We start from the raw sequence: 14,826 nt of genomic DNA on the forward strand, positions 1-14,826 counted from the left end.
TTCAACTTCACTTTGTTAAGAGCACTGTACCAAAATTTGATTGGAACACTAACTGGAATGGCACATGTTATAATGTCTCTATTACTGGTTATTTTTACTGCTTATGTTCTTTTAATTTCTGCTGACATAAAACTCAGTATGTTGCTGTTTTACCTCACAGCCTCTGACTGGCCAAAGACATCAAACTGGCTGTAGTTCCCTGATTTTTGAACTGGATTCCTCTAAAATAAAATGAACAAATGTGATTAAGGGTTGGAACTCCTAAATTCCACAGAAGAAGGAAGTGACAGCAGATGTTGCTCAGTAAAGTAGACCATCCCAGCAGATGGGCAAATATGAAACGCAAAGGCTTTTCCTGACATCACTTGGTTTTAATATGATAGAAATAAAATGCCTTGTCAGTAAAATACAACCAGACAGTTGCTTTGTAGTCATTTTGGATACATGGCTGGTAATTCAAAGTCCTGCTGCCTTTGCAATATTAATTATTCTGTGCCTCTTTACAGCAGGAATACGTGTCAGACCAGCTGAACATGCCACATGCAGCTGTAGTGGCTCGGAAGTATCTGTTACTCTATTTGCAATTTAACAGTAGTGAAAGATACAGGAAAACAACTTTGTGGATAATTTCCAGGAATCTGGTTGATGTTTCGGAGAAAGTTTTAGACTTCATCCCCTGTTTTGGAGTGTTTTTCCCCCTGCAGAGGTATGCGATGTGTGTCTCAGAGTAGAAAAGCAGTTCTGTAGGGCTGAGAGCTGTGAATGCGAACTGCCTCAGGGGAGTTGGGGCTGCAAGCTTTGTGCTTAATGACATATGTTCCCATTAAAATGTGTAAGTTGTTCTCTTGTACAAGTGGTTAACACCTTTTTAATCAGGCCATTTATTTCTTTTACAAAAATAAGCACTCCGGGTTGGAAAATGATCCTACTTTACTGTCAGCAGTGTGTATATACATTTATACATATATTAAAATATGTATTTACATGACTTTCAGTGTGATTAAATGAATCTGAGACACACATTAACATAACATACTACTTGTGGCACATATAATACATACTTGCAGTGTGAGCAAAGTTGTGGTACTCACTCAGTAGTATCCTGATGCCATCAGAGATGCTGTTGAATTGAGAGCTGCTTCTCCTAAACGTGGCAAGTACATGATGTCTGCTGCTTTCAGTCTCAGGTGCTTATGACATTGTATCTTTGGAGCAAAGGCTAGGATGTGTCTGTTTCACTGAGCATCAAATTTTCTGAGATGGATAAATTATCTGGTGTCTGAGAAAAAATAGTATTTTTAGTGTGTTTAATTACAGCTCAGGTTGTTTATCATATTTTCTGGGAGGAATTTCTCAATCTTGTTTTCATCTTATTTTGACTGCCCCGTGTATTAATTGTTAAGCTCATCTTTTGTGACAACACCCAGAAGGCACCCTTTTATAAATCAAAAGTAAATATATTACCCTACCTTGCAGGGGTGCCATAAGGCTTAATTAGTTCATTTTTGTAAAGTGTTCTGAGATTCCCAGATCAGCATCAAGTGTTTGTTATTAATTATAGGATCTAGGGAGTATATTGGATGATTTCTTAATTTAATTTCCTTCAGGCAACCTTAAAATAACTAATTTTGTAATATCTTTGTTCTTTTAAATTCCTAAATCACATTTGCTCTTGGCTGAAGTAATTCTGTATATATTTTCCCCTCACTGTATTTTATTTCTAGAGTTTCTTATTTATACAGTTATATGAAAAACAGTCTTTTACTATTTTCCCTTTGAATTCTGCTGTATGGATTAGTCTCTAATAAGAGGGTTTTGTTTAAACATTAGATGGTGGGTTTTTTCCTGCACTTGGGGGTGTTAAGTAATTTACTTGCCTTCCCCTGGGAAATTTGCAGAGATTACATGGCACTGCTGTGATTTATCATTTCTACTTTATTTCTGACTCATAAAGCATGCATTATTTTGTGTTTACTTTCAGCAACAGATCACAGGAAATTTCATCATCAATCAAAGCACTTTAAAATGGGGAGAAGTGATAAGGTGACAAAGGCGCAGTCAGCAACTGTGGTTATTGGAGAATCATTTCTGCTTCATTGTGTCGTAACACTTCTCCTTTTATTGCTTTCCCAGGATCGGGCTCGTGTCGCTTCAGTTACTCAGATCCCAGCATCACAGTGTCCTACAGCAAGAACAGTTCTGCAGATTGGACTCAGCTGGAGAAAATTAGGTTTGTTACAGCTCTTTAATAATTTTCATGTTTTCCAGCTGAGCAGGCGATGTTTAAACCTGGCTCTTTCAAAACTTGTTTTATTTGTTAACTTTTCAGTTCTTCTTGTTCATACAAAAGATGAGGGGTGAAATTCCTGGCTAATTGCAGAACTGCCACCAGTTTTGGTAAATCACAAATTCATCCATTGAGTATGTGGGAAGTGAGGAAGAGAATCACTTCACACTTAAAATGCAGCTCCAATAACCAGCAGGATCAAGTGCCTGAAAAAACAGGCACTGAAAAAACTTTGATGACTTTTGCATTTTAGCACCATTTCTAATGTCAGTAAGGGCCATATTTTATAACATTTCAAGTTTCTACTTTGGTAGATGAAAATGTTCAATAAAAACATTTTGTAGTTTGATATGAACACTTGGCTCTTAACACTCTTGTAACAACAAGATTATGACAAATAGTGCCTTGCTTTTAAACCAACTGGCATACATGAAAATGCAAAGGATTATGAATGGAAAATTTAAATCTTTTCATCACAGGATCCACACCTTTAAAGAGAGCCAGTGGCAAAGATGGATTTTTCTGAGAGCATATTTTATTAAGTTATAGTAGAATGGCATTTTGTGCAACAGCATAAAAACATAATTATGCAACTGGGCAAGAAAAAGCTGTTATTTATATGTAATATATTCATAGCATCTCAGTGTGCCTTTCTGCATTACCTCAGTGTCAGTGCTGTATAAGTGACTTTCTTGAGCCTATTTTCAGTCCACTGAGGCAAATTGCAGAGCAAAAGGGTCCTTAATTTCTGATGAAGAAGCAAAACTCTAGCTGGAAGGTTGTGTGTTTCAGTATCTCATCCTCAAACTCCTCGTGGGAGTGGAACTACAATTTCATTGAAAAAACCATAAATTTTAGTAAAACAGTTGGTGCTAATTCTTATCTCAGAAAAATATAAAGCAAGAGTAGTTCACTGCAGGCACTGAAGTTGCCTCAGAGTAACCACACAATGCATTCAGTGTTTCTCACATTGATGCAAAATTACACACCTAGTCCCTAACATCAGCTCGGTTGCTCTCATAGCTCGCAGAGCTATGAGAAACTTGAGAGTTGAGAGGATGCAAACACAAGCCCTTGAGACCAAATTTTTTTTGAAGTTAATGTGCATGCAGTTTGACCTCTCTTTCCTCAGCTTTGATGCTGGAGCCAGCAGTAGGAAATAGGTCAATGGAGCAATGTCGTGCGAAGGGGAGAGGATGAATTATGGAAGGATGCTCGTTGCTCCTGTGGTCCCTATGAATTGCAGTGTTTATTTGAAAGTGCAGATTTCACAGCACTACATGCAGCTCCAGGGAAACACTGGGAGAACTGGGAGGAGATGGGACAGGAGGGCATCTGTGAAGGGGAGGTGTTGTATTTTGTGGGTGGGATGTCAGCTCTGGGCTCCTGGGAGGGAGGGCAGAGATCCCTGGCGAAGGCGATGCTGTGTGTGGGCTGCGGGAGCGAGGACCGCGCCCCGGAGCAGCGCTGTGCTGGAGGGTGACAGACACAATGTTTAGCAAGGGCAGGGACATCTCTGGGGGCACGGGCTGGGTGTGAACATGGGACAAATGCAGTTGCACTTCAGCATTTTGCTTTGCTTTCAAAAGAGAAGTTCCTCTATTTTCTGCTATAAAAGGAAGCTATTGGTGCCCTTTTTCCGTGAAAGCTCTGGATTGTCTCTGACAAACTATTCACCCTTAAAAGCATCATTACGAAGGCAAATAGAACTTGACTAGCTGACATCTTGCAAACCTCAGTTTTGTAACTCCTTGCAGCCTGAGGTTTGAATATAGCTGATTCACATGCTTGGTGGTTGTTGAGGTTTAGCCCCACCCAGACTCTCTCTCATTCCCCCACCAGCAGGACTGGCAAGAGAACTGGAGTGGTAAAAACCAGAGAATTCATGGGTTGAGATAAAGACATTTTAATAGGGAAAGAAAAAGCTGTGCAGACAAGCAAAGCAAAACAAGGAATCAGTTCACTGCTTCCCATGGGCAGGCAGGAGTTCAGCCATCTCCAGGAGAGCAGGGCCCCTCACGTGTGATGGTGACTTGGGGGACAAACACCATCATCCAAACATTCCTCATTCTTCCACCACTTTATATACTGAACATGGTGTCATGGTCTGGAATATCCCTTTGGTCAGCTGAGGTCACCTCCTCCCAGCTCCCATCATCCCAAACTTCTTCTGGGGGAACCTCAATCCTTTCACAGCTCTCTGAAGGGCTCAAGGCCCAAATCATTGCCTAATAGTAATGTTCCAGGTCTGACTCTCCACCCCCTTCCTTGTTCTGAAGCAGAACAAGGAAAGAAGGACAACCTGGCCCTCCCCATGCACAGAATTATCCTGACAGCAGGGGTGTGGGAATGGAAGGACATGTTTGTCAGAGAAAATTCCTAGCTTTTCTCTCCAACCATTCTGCTCCACCCAAATCTTAAGAGACTGAGACATCAGAAGTCAGCAGATTCTTTTGATTCAGGAAAAAAAATCAAATTTCATGAGACCTGTTTTTCTAATGAGCTTCCTTAACATTTCCTTTTGGCCATTCCTGCAAAATACCTGACAATCCCCAGTCACCATCTGTGACCAGCACTGAGCATGGACATGGTCCTGCTCCATCCTATCCTCCTGCTCTCCAAACATCTCACTGATCTGTGGTTTATTGCCTTCGCTTGCACTCTCTTTGAAGCCAGTCTGCCTGTTTGGGCTGGATGTGCCCTGCCTGGCACAGCGGGACTCTGCCTCAGGGCAGGTATTTTCTGATCTCCACAGAAGCTTTATCAGCATACAAGGGATGCCAGCACAACTGTGTCACACCTAGTAAATGTGTTAAATGAGGGAAAAGTGTTCCTGACTATGCCTTAAAATTGGTCTAATTCCCTATCCTTGTTTTTCAGCGCCCCTTCCAACATCAGCACAATCATCCACATCTTGTACCTTCCTGAAGATGCTAAAGGGGAGAATGTCCATTTTCAGTGGAAACAGGATTATGTTCTTGCTGGTGATGTGTATGAAGCCTGTTGGGCATTGGACAACGTCCTGATCATAAATGCTGCTCACAGAAAAGTTGTGTTAGAAGATAATCTGGATCCTGTGGATACTGGCAACTGGCTTTTCTTTCCTGGGGCCACAGTTAAGGTTAGTCTGATTTTCCATGGCTTAATGTTATTAGTATTCTTGTAAGTAGAAGAAGACAGTAACACCTAACCAAACTGTGATCATAAGGGTGTTCAGGCAACTCCATCTGCTTCTAGCATTGGACTCTTTTTAGCTTTTTTTTTACCTTTTCTCTATCCCACTGGGGCTCTCTAAAACAATGCAACTTTTCTGCCATGACCAAAACCAAATGGCATTTATACTGTCATGTCAAAGATCATGTAACAGAAAATGGGAAACAGCTTCCTTTTAGCAAAACAGTGCAGTATTTTTGAAACAAATTCAAGTGTTCCTGTTAGATATTTTAAATATCTGCTTTTTAACTTGTTCTTGTTCAGCTACAACTACTCACTTCACAAATCATCCCAAAAAAGTCAGGTTTCCCACCTTTTCTGTCTGTGAATATCCCATCTAAGTTGCAGCACAAATTTGGGTAGTGGCTGCTCCTTAAGATTCTCTTTTTCAGTATGATCCTGTTTTGCTGTGTGAGATACAGCAAGACCAAGATCCATTCTACCTTGAGAAAAACTCGAAGGAGCCCAACAAGATCCCTGTGCCCAGAGTACCTTCACATGCAGATTTGTTCAGTATTTGGAAAACAGCTGGATTCTTGCTGTCTATGTTTCAAAGCAGCCAGAAGTTCAACAGCTGATGACTTTCTGGTTTCATCCTCTTTTCATTCACAAAAGCAGTTTTGATGTCAGGGTTCATTTATGATGCTGTTAATGGTTTTGGCAATTGCACAGGAAACAGATGTTGAATACTGAGGGCAGTAAGAGTTTGGTTTTGGCCTCATCCTTTTCCCACAGAACCTGATACAAATGGCTTCAAATTAATAGTTTAAGACATAAATATTCCCACTTATCTACTAATCATAGTGCCATCTTATTAACTCTTTTTTTTTACTTCAGCAAGGCCATTTAAACTACATTGGCAAAGTTTTTACACGAGATTTTAGAATCAGATAATGTCCTGCATATTTAATGAATATTATGTGATCGGTTCACTTGTTTTTTTGTCAGTCCTATCTCTGGATTTTGAAATCCAGCCCACATATGTGAAAGTGTGAAAGAAAAGCAAGGGTTAATGTACCACAGGCACTGTTACTTTTCTCAGTTGTCCAAGCCTAAACACTGCTTGCTCTTTCTAAAACATGTATGAACAACATCTAAATTTTAACAAATAGCTCTTTTTTTTTGTTGTTGTTGCTGTTTATTTTTTTCATTGGTTGTGGAGTTTATTTTGGGGTTTGTTTAGTTAAACCCAGGTAGGTTGTGCCAATACACAGCTAGGCATTTATGAAAGACAAAGGACCTAAACCTGGAGATTACTGAGAGTTTCTAGACAGAAATCCCATCAAGCTCAAGCCTTATTTGTGACATAAGTGAGTTTTTACCAACCTGCCATTCCTCCAAGCTCATCTTCTTTTTTAGGTACAAGTGAAATGTGCAAATACTTGTTTCCAGCTGAGTTCTGACTGTGTGTAGCCACTTGCACCAGGCTGAGGCTATGTCTAAGTCTGTGGTGTAGGCAGACTGGTTAAGGCTATGTGTGAGGCAGGCCTTTAATTCTTCATGGGACCCTGCAGTGTGTCTGTATTGTCACCAGAGCACTCCTTCACTCTTTTCATTTTTAGCTCTTGCTGCAGTCTTCCTCAGATTTTCAGGAACAATCTTGCCAAATATAATTCGAACAGATTTTGCAATGTGAATTTCATGTTATGTCAAATGTAAGACTATAAATTGGGTCAAGATTTACATCAGATCAGCATAAAACCTGTTGTAGCATTCTAACACCAAGAACAAATTTTTGAACTTATATTTTTGCTTTTCATATTTGGAATATTATATAAATTTTACAAAATCTTTTATTGTTTTCTTTAAAGCACTTACCTCTAATCTCAGTTCATCACAAACATAATATTTTGTATAAGTAGAAAGGTAGGAATCCTTGTAGATTGTGCTAATGACATTGAATATAGCATAGAGGAAGGCTATAGGAGATTTCTCTGTCATAGCCAAAGTCACTGGCATACAGAATAATATTTGAGAAACCCTAACAGTGTTACAGGGGTAGCTTCCACCACAGATAATTCTAGTTCCCTTTTTCCTACAAGTGTTTTTCTTCCCAGACAACAGGAACTTGCTAAATAGTCCTGATCTTTGTTCACAAAGTCTGTATAGCAATTCAAAATTTTTTCTGTCCATTTTTACTAAGGGATCAGCAAAGTGTGGTCTCAGAGCTGTCTGCAGCTTCCCCACGAGGGGAGCAGAGAGGCAGGCACCAATCTCCTCTCTGGTGGCCAGTGATAAGTTCTGAGGGAATGACATGAAGCTGTGCCAGGGGAGATGTAGGCTGGCTGTGAGGAAAAGGTTCTCCCCCAGAGGGTGGCTGGGCTCTGAACAGGCTCCCCAGGGCAGTGGTCACAGCACCAGCCTGACAGAGTTCAAGTGTTTGAACAATGCTCTCAGGGATGTGGTGAAATCCTTGGGATGTCCTGGGCAGGCCAAGAGTTGGACTCTGATAGTCTCAGCGAGTACCTTCCAACTCGGGATATTCTGTGATTCTATGAAGTTTCATTGCTGCCTCCTGCTACCTTTTCTAACTCTCACCTATGTGCCTGAAGTTCCCATACTCACTGTCACAATGCTGGACCTCATTCCAGTCTCAGAAGACCTTTTCTCTGATAGCCAAGCCTGTTTGTGCCATACAAGTTTCAATTCATATCCTCCCATCCTCTCCCAATTAGTATTTTAGAAAAACTAGCTATAAAAATATTCCTTGAGGATCTCACATGTAAGATTAGGCCACTAGACCACTCTCTGTCCTTGACAGCAAATGACACAGCAGAGTGTGCATCCACCTAAACAGATGCTCTCCTCCCTGAGAAGTGGTGTCATCCTTGCTGCCTACTGAGTTCCTGGCTCCTCTTTGAGGGTACATCCCTTGAAGATAACACCATTGGAGTGGACAGTGAGAGTATTACTGGGAAATCTGCAGCAATGTGTTCGCTCACTCCAGTTTGCTGGGTTTGGATGCTGTGTTCTCAAGAAACACTGTGGGAACTTTCCAGTGCCCAGCTTGGGAAGCAGTTTCTCCTCCTCTCCCAGTCTGCTTGAGCTTGGCCCAGGGATTTCCTTGCATCTCCTGTTGCCCTCAGGAGCAGTTGCTATGGGTTTGGAAGCACATGGCTGGTTGCAGACGCAGCTGGACCTGGCTGCGGAAACAGGATGCAAGCTGAGAGATAATCCATTGAGCTTGTGTGTCATGGCTGCAAAGAAGACAGCAAAAGGCAAGAGAGAGGCTGTTAGCAAGGCCAAGCAACCCCTAGGAGATTAATTGGATCCACTGGAACGTGTTTATGTGTGTCGGGCTGTGTGAAGGGTGTTGAACAGGATAAATTCCTGACTGGACTTCAAGATTCCCAGTGACAGCTCTGAGCATGAGCATGGCCTCACAACTGAGCATGGTTAGGATGATGCTCTGGTGGTTGAGATTGCTGAAATGCATGGAAGAATGCTGTACTTCTGTCAGTAATGCTCCTTGGAGCTCTACTCCTACGGAACAGAAAACCGATTTCAGCTTTCATTGGGCACTTCATATATATCATATGTTTGACCAGAAATTGCTGAGCTTTGAGGTACAACATTTGCAAGTTCTTTTGTTTTCTCTGACTGTCCTAGTTCAAAATTGGTTGTGCAAGTCTAAAACTAATTTTAAGAAGGGAGACAACCTCAGTAGTCTTAGAGTTTATGTTTCTGCAGTGCTTTGATTGCACAAAAATAACATTGAGACCAAGCCACCTGTCTCTGGAATTTTTCCACGTGGGGAAAGAGCAGTATGGATCATTACAGACACCAGAGGGACAATGTATCTGGTCGTGGTGTGTTAACCCAGTGACACTTCTCATCTTTGAGAAGAGTCAAATTACAGAATTGCTGACTCACAGTAGTTGCAGCCATGGTTGGGTTTAGGACTAGGGTAACTGATCCATATTACTTACTACTGTGGGCATGACCAATAAACCCTAAAAATATTCCAATCCCAGTATCCTGATTCAGTATGCCCTTTAAATAACAGGACATCACCATTCAGCTCATTTTCATTTCCCAGATATGCATGCCAGTGTAGCAGAAGGGAAAGTTGCATAAGAAAAGAGTCACTCACACTCAGAAAAATATGCTGAAAATATGTATAAAACACTGTGACCTTTTACCACACCCTGAGCAGAGCAGGGCTGTGCACATCCCAGGTCTGCAAGTCCTTCCTGAACCTGCGTTGTTGTGTGCTGCTAAGCAGAGAAGACAGGCACAAAGGCCTGGGAATTTGTCAAAAAGAAAGGCTGATTTAGCTATTTGATCCTCCCTCATCCCAGAGCAGATTTACAAATGTCTGAATACTCTGTTAATTAATGGAATGGCTTTGGATAGTCTAAAACAAACATCCTGATCCATATCAATCTCTCTCTCTCTCTCTCTCTCTCTATATATATATATATATATATATAAATATATATATATACATCTTTTGGGTTTGTTGTGCTAAAATAAACAAGATTTTTTTTTTCCTTTTGCTTTTAAATTCTTTCTTTAAAATGTGTTCAGGTATCCATTTTCTGAATCAGTTTGAATGTGTTTGAAGGAGGAGAGGTAATAGACTATGTATGCCAGTGTGAAAATGTCAGACTGAAATTGCTGTGACCTTATATTGGTCAAAATTACAAAGAGATAAATTCTTCTGACAAGATTCCTTTGTTTTTTGAGTAAGATATATCAAGGCAGTAGTTGGTCTGTGGACCAAACCCAGCCTTCCAGCCAGCTGCTTTGCCTTGCAGGAGCCCTTATCCACCACATCTTCCTGGGAAGAGATGGGCAGACTTCCTGCTGCACCTCATCTGAGACATTCCTGCTTCTCTGTGGGTGGGAGGAGGAGTGTGAGAGGGGAGGAGACTTAAAGAAAGCAGTGCAGGGCGCACAAAACCTGTCTACCAGCTGCCTTTAGATTGGGGCCATTCTGAGCTGTTCCCATCAGGAGGCATTTGTGTCCTAGCCCATGGGTGGAATTGCTCTTGCCTTTTTTTCTTCCCCCTAATAAACAGACTTGTAATTAAAATAACAATACTTAGATATAATGCCTAGGAGTTCATTAGAGCTGACAGGTGGTTGGCTGTAGTGCTGTGAGTCGTTTGGGCAGCTGAGAATTGATGTTGGGCAGCAAGGCTGAACCTACACCTTTCTCCATGCCAGTTCCCTTTGGCTTGGAAGTGTTGGGAGGGATGGCAGGGAGCCAGCAACAGCTCTGAGCTGGTGTCCAAGCAAAGGGGGTCTTTCCTGCCTCCTAGAAGGAAAGAATTTGATCTTCACAGGTCACTGGGAGATGCACATCAATAAAAATAACATGAATTGACCCATTAGATGCCAAAGACTAGAAACAACTTTGCTTGATTCTTTCTCACTCTTATTTTACAGTGGTGTAAATGTACACCATTGCTTTCAGAAGAGCAGATAATGCTCAGGGCAGAGTGCTCCAAACATCAGTAGTTCCCAGAGCATGGAGGAATAGCTCAGATCATGCCAGTTAAATGACTCATTAAGGAAACCAGTCATCACCGGAGCAATCGGTGTTAAACAAACATCATGAAATGTCCTAGAAAACCAAGAACCACACAAATCATGTGAATCACTCATAAACAGGCAGAGTGTTTTGAGCATTAGCCTTTGAATAACAGTCTACAATCGGAAATGACGAGTGCAAACACACTGTATGAAATGTTTCTTGCTACATCACAGGACAAGTTTCATCCCATTGTTTTGGAAAGGGAGAGTGCACTATAACCCTGTGCTCCTGGCCTGCTTGTGCTGCCAAGGTTTTTGTTCCGTAGCCTTCATTAAATGATGTAAAAATGTAGCACATGGGAAAGACTAAAGCTCTGTTTTTCTCATGGGAAGGTATTCTAATCACATTGTGTTATTTACTTTGGTTAAAGAAGGAATTTCAGGCCAGGAGCATTAGCAGCCAAATCCGCAGAATTTAGAATTTGAAGTTGTCCCTAAATTCTGTAACCATACCTTTGCTGACTGACACATTGCATACAAAGTATGATTTTATCAGGACTTAATCTATCCTTGTACCTGCTATCATGTCAAAATTTTAAAATTTCTAAAACCTGCATGACTCATTTCCAGAAAGACACAATATCTAATTTACAGCTCCATTGACAATGCTGCTTCAATTAATTTTCTTCATCTTTCTTCTTGTTCCTCTGCTTCTCATATCTCATCTGTTTGCATTGCCTAGATTTTAATTAAAAAACCTCTCCTCTCTAAGGAGCAATCTGAAGTGGCAAAAATAATCACTTAAAATATTGCAGTCATTAAAAAATTGGCTGCGGTCAAAGCCACGAATTTTCAATTTGCCGACAAATGATATTTTCGTTTCTTTTTAAAGTGCATTTTGTATTTGAATAGCACACGCCAGCCAGCCTGGCTATCAGAGATGCTCCTCCAGCTGGGTGGGCTGCGTGACAACTCCTTAATGGGGGAAATTGATGGCCCTCTGCTTGTGTAGAGGTGAAGGCATACTGGGCAGATTTCTTTCCATCTGCCGTCAGCCCTTTGCAAGCTGGCACTGCCCAAATGCCCAACACATTCATTCCAATGCAAGAAATGTCGCCAAAAAATAAATTGTGAGGCTACAGCTGTCTGAAAGAATCATCAGGGCCATTAGGCCCAGGGGAGATAATATGAAGAAGAGCACCAGTGTTCACCACTGATAAAGAGCTAATTAAATGATGGTAAAGATGACTGTGAATGCTTTAAAGGCATAGAGGTGAACAACATTTTCATGGGAGTTCAGGAATGAACCTCAGGAAGATGATATGCAAGACCTCAGCCAAAAATCTGTTACACTGAGGAATTTCACACTAGTGTTTCCTGTTGATGCTTTGCTGAATGGCACAGTTGTATCATTTAGTTGCCCTCTGTTCCACTCTTCAAGTAAAGAAATCCCATACTGTAAAGCCAAGAGGTATTTATTGATTCACAAGTTTGACTTGAACAACAGGGACAGAAGCTGGCTAGGATGAACTTCAGTGCTTCTGTTTACATTCCTAATATTTGTCTTTTGAGTTTCTAAAAATCTTCAGGCTGTGTCCTTCACTGCGACTGTGACAGAGGCTGATGTGGTTGAGGCTTGTGCTGGTTCCCATTGTAGGGTGGACTGGAGATCTCCAGATCCTCCTGGCCAAGAGGTCACGCTGAGGGGAGCTGATGTCTCCTTACGTGGTGCTTGCATGCAAGTCTTTAGAAATATGGAGATTGTTCAGACATGTTACATGATGTAGGATCCCAGATCTCACCTGGGGCCCTTATTTAGTTATGAAACCTTAAAGAGATCCAGTTGTAAGGAGCCTGCTTCACCAAATCTGACTGTCCTGCTTTTGCTGACCAATGGTTTTGAGCAATCATAATTTAAGCAATTCTGCATTTCATATAATCAAGAGGCTTTTCTAAAAGAACCTAAAATCTAAGAAGTGTAGTGTAGGATAAAGAGCTTGGCAGGCTCTTGACAAAAGTTTGATTTTAAAATCATGCACTGGTCTCTCTCCCATTAACTAATGTCTTCATAATGTGTTGTAGAAATCTCATATGAATTAGTAAAACTTGCACGGTCTTATAGACAATTTGGCTAAGAACTGTAGTGATAAACTGAAAATATTCATAAACAGCAATTTTAGAGTGAAAATGTATTTTTTGTAGTTGTGATACCAATGTAGCATCAAAGAGTCCTGCTCAAGGAATGTACCACAGCTGCCTTTCCAGCCACAAATCCAAAAGATAGCCTGTGTCCCAGGACATTGCCATCCATTTATAAAAAAGGGAATAAGCTGGGGATGGGAATGTGTGGGAGTAAAAGGAAATACTGCAGGAGGGGAGAATGCTCATCCTGCTCATCAGTGCTCTTCAGTGCACTCTTCAGTGTAATCATTGATAAGGCTTGCTGAAGACAGCACTAAGTAACTGTCTGAAGGCAATCCTGTGAGCATTTGACAAGAGCAGTGGGGAGAATGGGCAGGGGCTTGCAAGTTTGGTTGTCTCACCAGCACATGTAGTGACAGTCAAGAAAGCATTGACAGTCAAGAAAGGTGTCCCACAAGATGGGGCATATGGGAAATGGTGAAGGCAGGTGAGGACGAGCCATGCAGGGCCATGAAAATGGGGAAAAAGCAGTGATACCATGACCATCCAGTAGAAAAACTTCAGAAACACAGCAAATTCAGAGTGGAGATTAGATTGAAAGTAAATCCAAGAATGCTGAGGTCCAGGAATACATCCAGCCAATTTTCATTTTGCCCTATTCTTGCAGAGCAATAGCTTAACAATTACAGCTAGTGAATAAGGTAGTGCCAGAATAAATTAAAATATTTGTTGGTTTTTTGGGTTTTGTTCTCTTGGGATCACCACAGTCCCTGAACAGAACCTGGCTTCTTTCCATTTGGCAACAGGCAGGGCTTGTTTATTTAGGAATACAACAGTTTACTTATGTCAGGCTGATTGTCCCATTCCAGTTGCAAACAATGGGCAACAGCAACTGTTGTGAAGAGGCTTCATGCAAGTGCCTATGTCTTATGTTCTATTTTATGTAGGTGATCTGAGAGTAAACTTTGTTAAATTATGTTTATCAGATTTGTCAAAGAACTTATTCTCTAAATTAACTTTTCCTTACAAATTAGTTAACATTTCAGTGTTGTAATTTGCACAAGGACACACTAAATGTTCCACATGCATTTAATCCCCTTTAAACAGAATTGAATGGTGCTTTAGTTCTGGACCTACAGCTGATGCTTCCATGGTAACAAGGGCAAATATCCTACAAGTGGCTTTCATTTGGCTATTTTAGTTACAAATTTTGCATTGCAAGTTAATTTCCTCCTATTTTATAGATTATTGAAATGTAAATTAAAATTAACAGAGAACAAATTTAATCTGGAATTCATAAAAGAGCAATTACGTAATCCAGAGGATTTCTTGTTTAGGGAGAGCTTAATCCAGATAGTTTTAAAACTCATTATGTCTACATTCCACATTTTTTACCTTTTGGGAATAACAAAACAAGCTCTTGTGAAATTCAGTCCTTAATACTGGAAGTATGTAGACTTCCACCACAAGTGTAAAACCTTTAATTTGGGAAAGAGATAACACAATATGTAAATTGTACTTTAGGGGTTTTTTTTTCTAAAGGCTTGAATTCAATTCTTGGGTTGAACCCAAGAGAAAATTAGTCTGATGGTTTCAATTCTGTCTTTAATCTGTTCAAGCCCTCTGCAAACTCACAAAATAATCCAACATATTCAGCAGCCTCCTGGATGCTGAGCAAGACTGACAAGGTAGCTGGGGGCAAT

The 14,826-nt window shown here is 40.8% G+C and overlaps 1 protein-coding gene across 2 annotated transcripts in view; it reads left to right on the forward strand.

Moving 5' to 3' along the window:
• Positions 1-14,826, forward strand: part of RELN (reelin) — a 282,225-nt gene that overhangs the window by 148,011 nt on the left and 119,388 nt on the right. For both annotated transcript variants that reach the window (XM_059847390.1, XM_059847391.1), the window contains exons 9-10: positions 2,134-2,230; positions 5,168-5,408. In XM_059847390.1, the coding sequence (XP_059703373.1) occupies positions 2,134-2,230; positions 5,168-5,408 (338 nt within the window). The remainder of the gene's footprint in view (positions 1-2,133; positions 2,231-5,167; positions 5,409-14,826) is intronic.

This window comes from Haemorhous mexicanus, chromosome 5, assembly GCF_027477595.1.
Source record: "Haemorhous mexicanus isolate bHaeMex1 chromosome 5, bHaeMex1.pri, whole genome shotgun sequence".
Lineage (NCBI taxonomy): Eukaryota > Metazoa > Chordata > Aves > Passeriformes > Fringillidae > Haemorhous > Haemorhous mexicanus.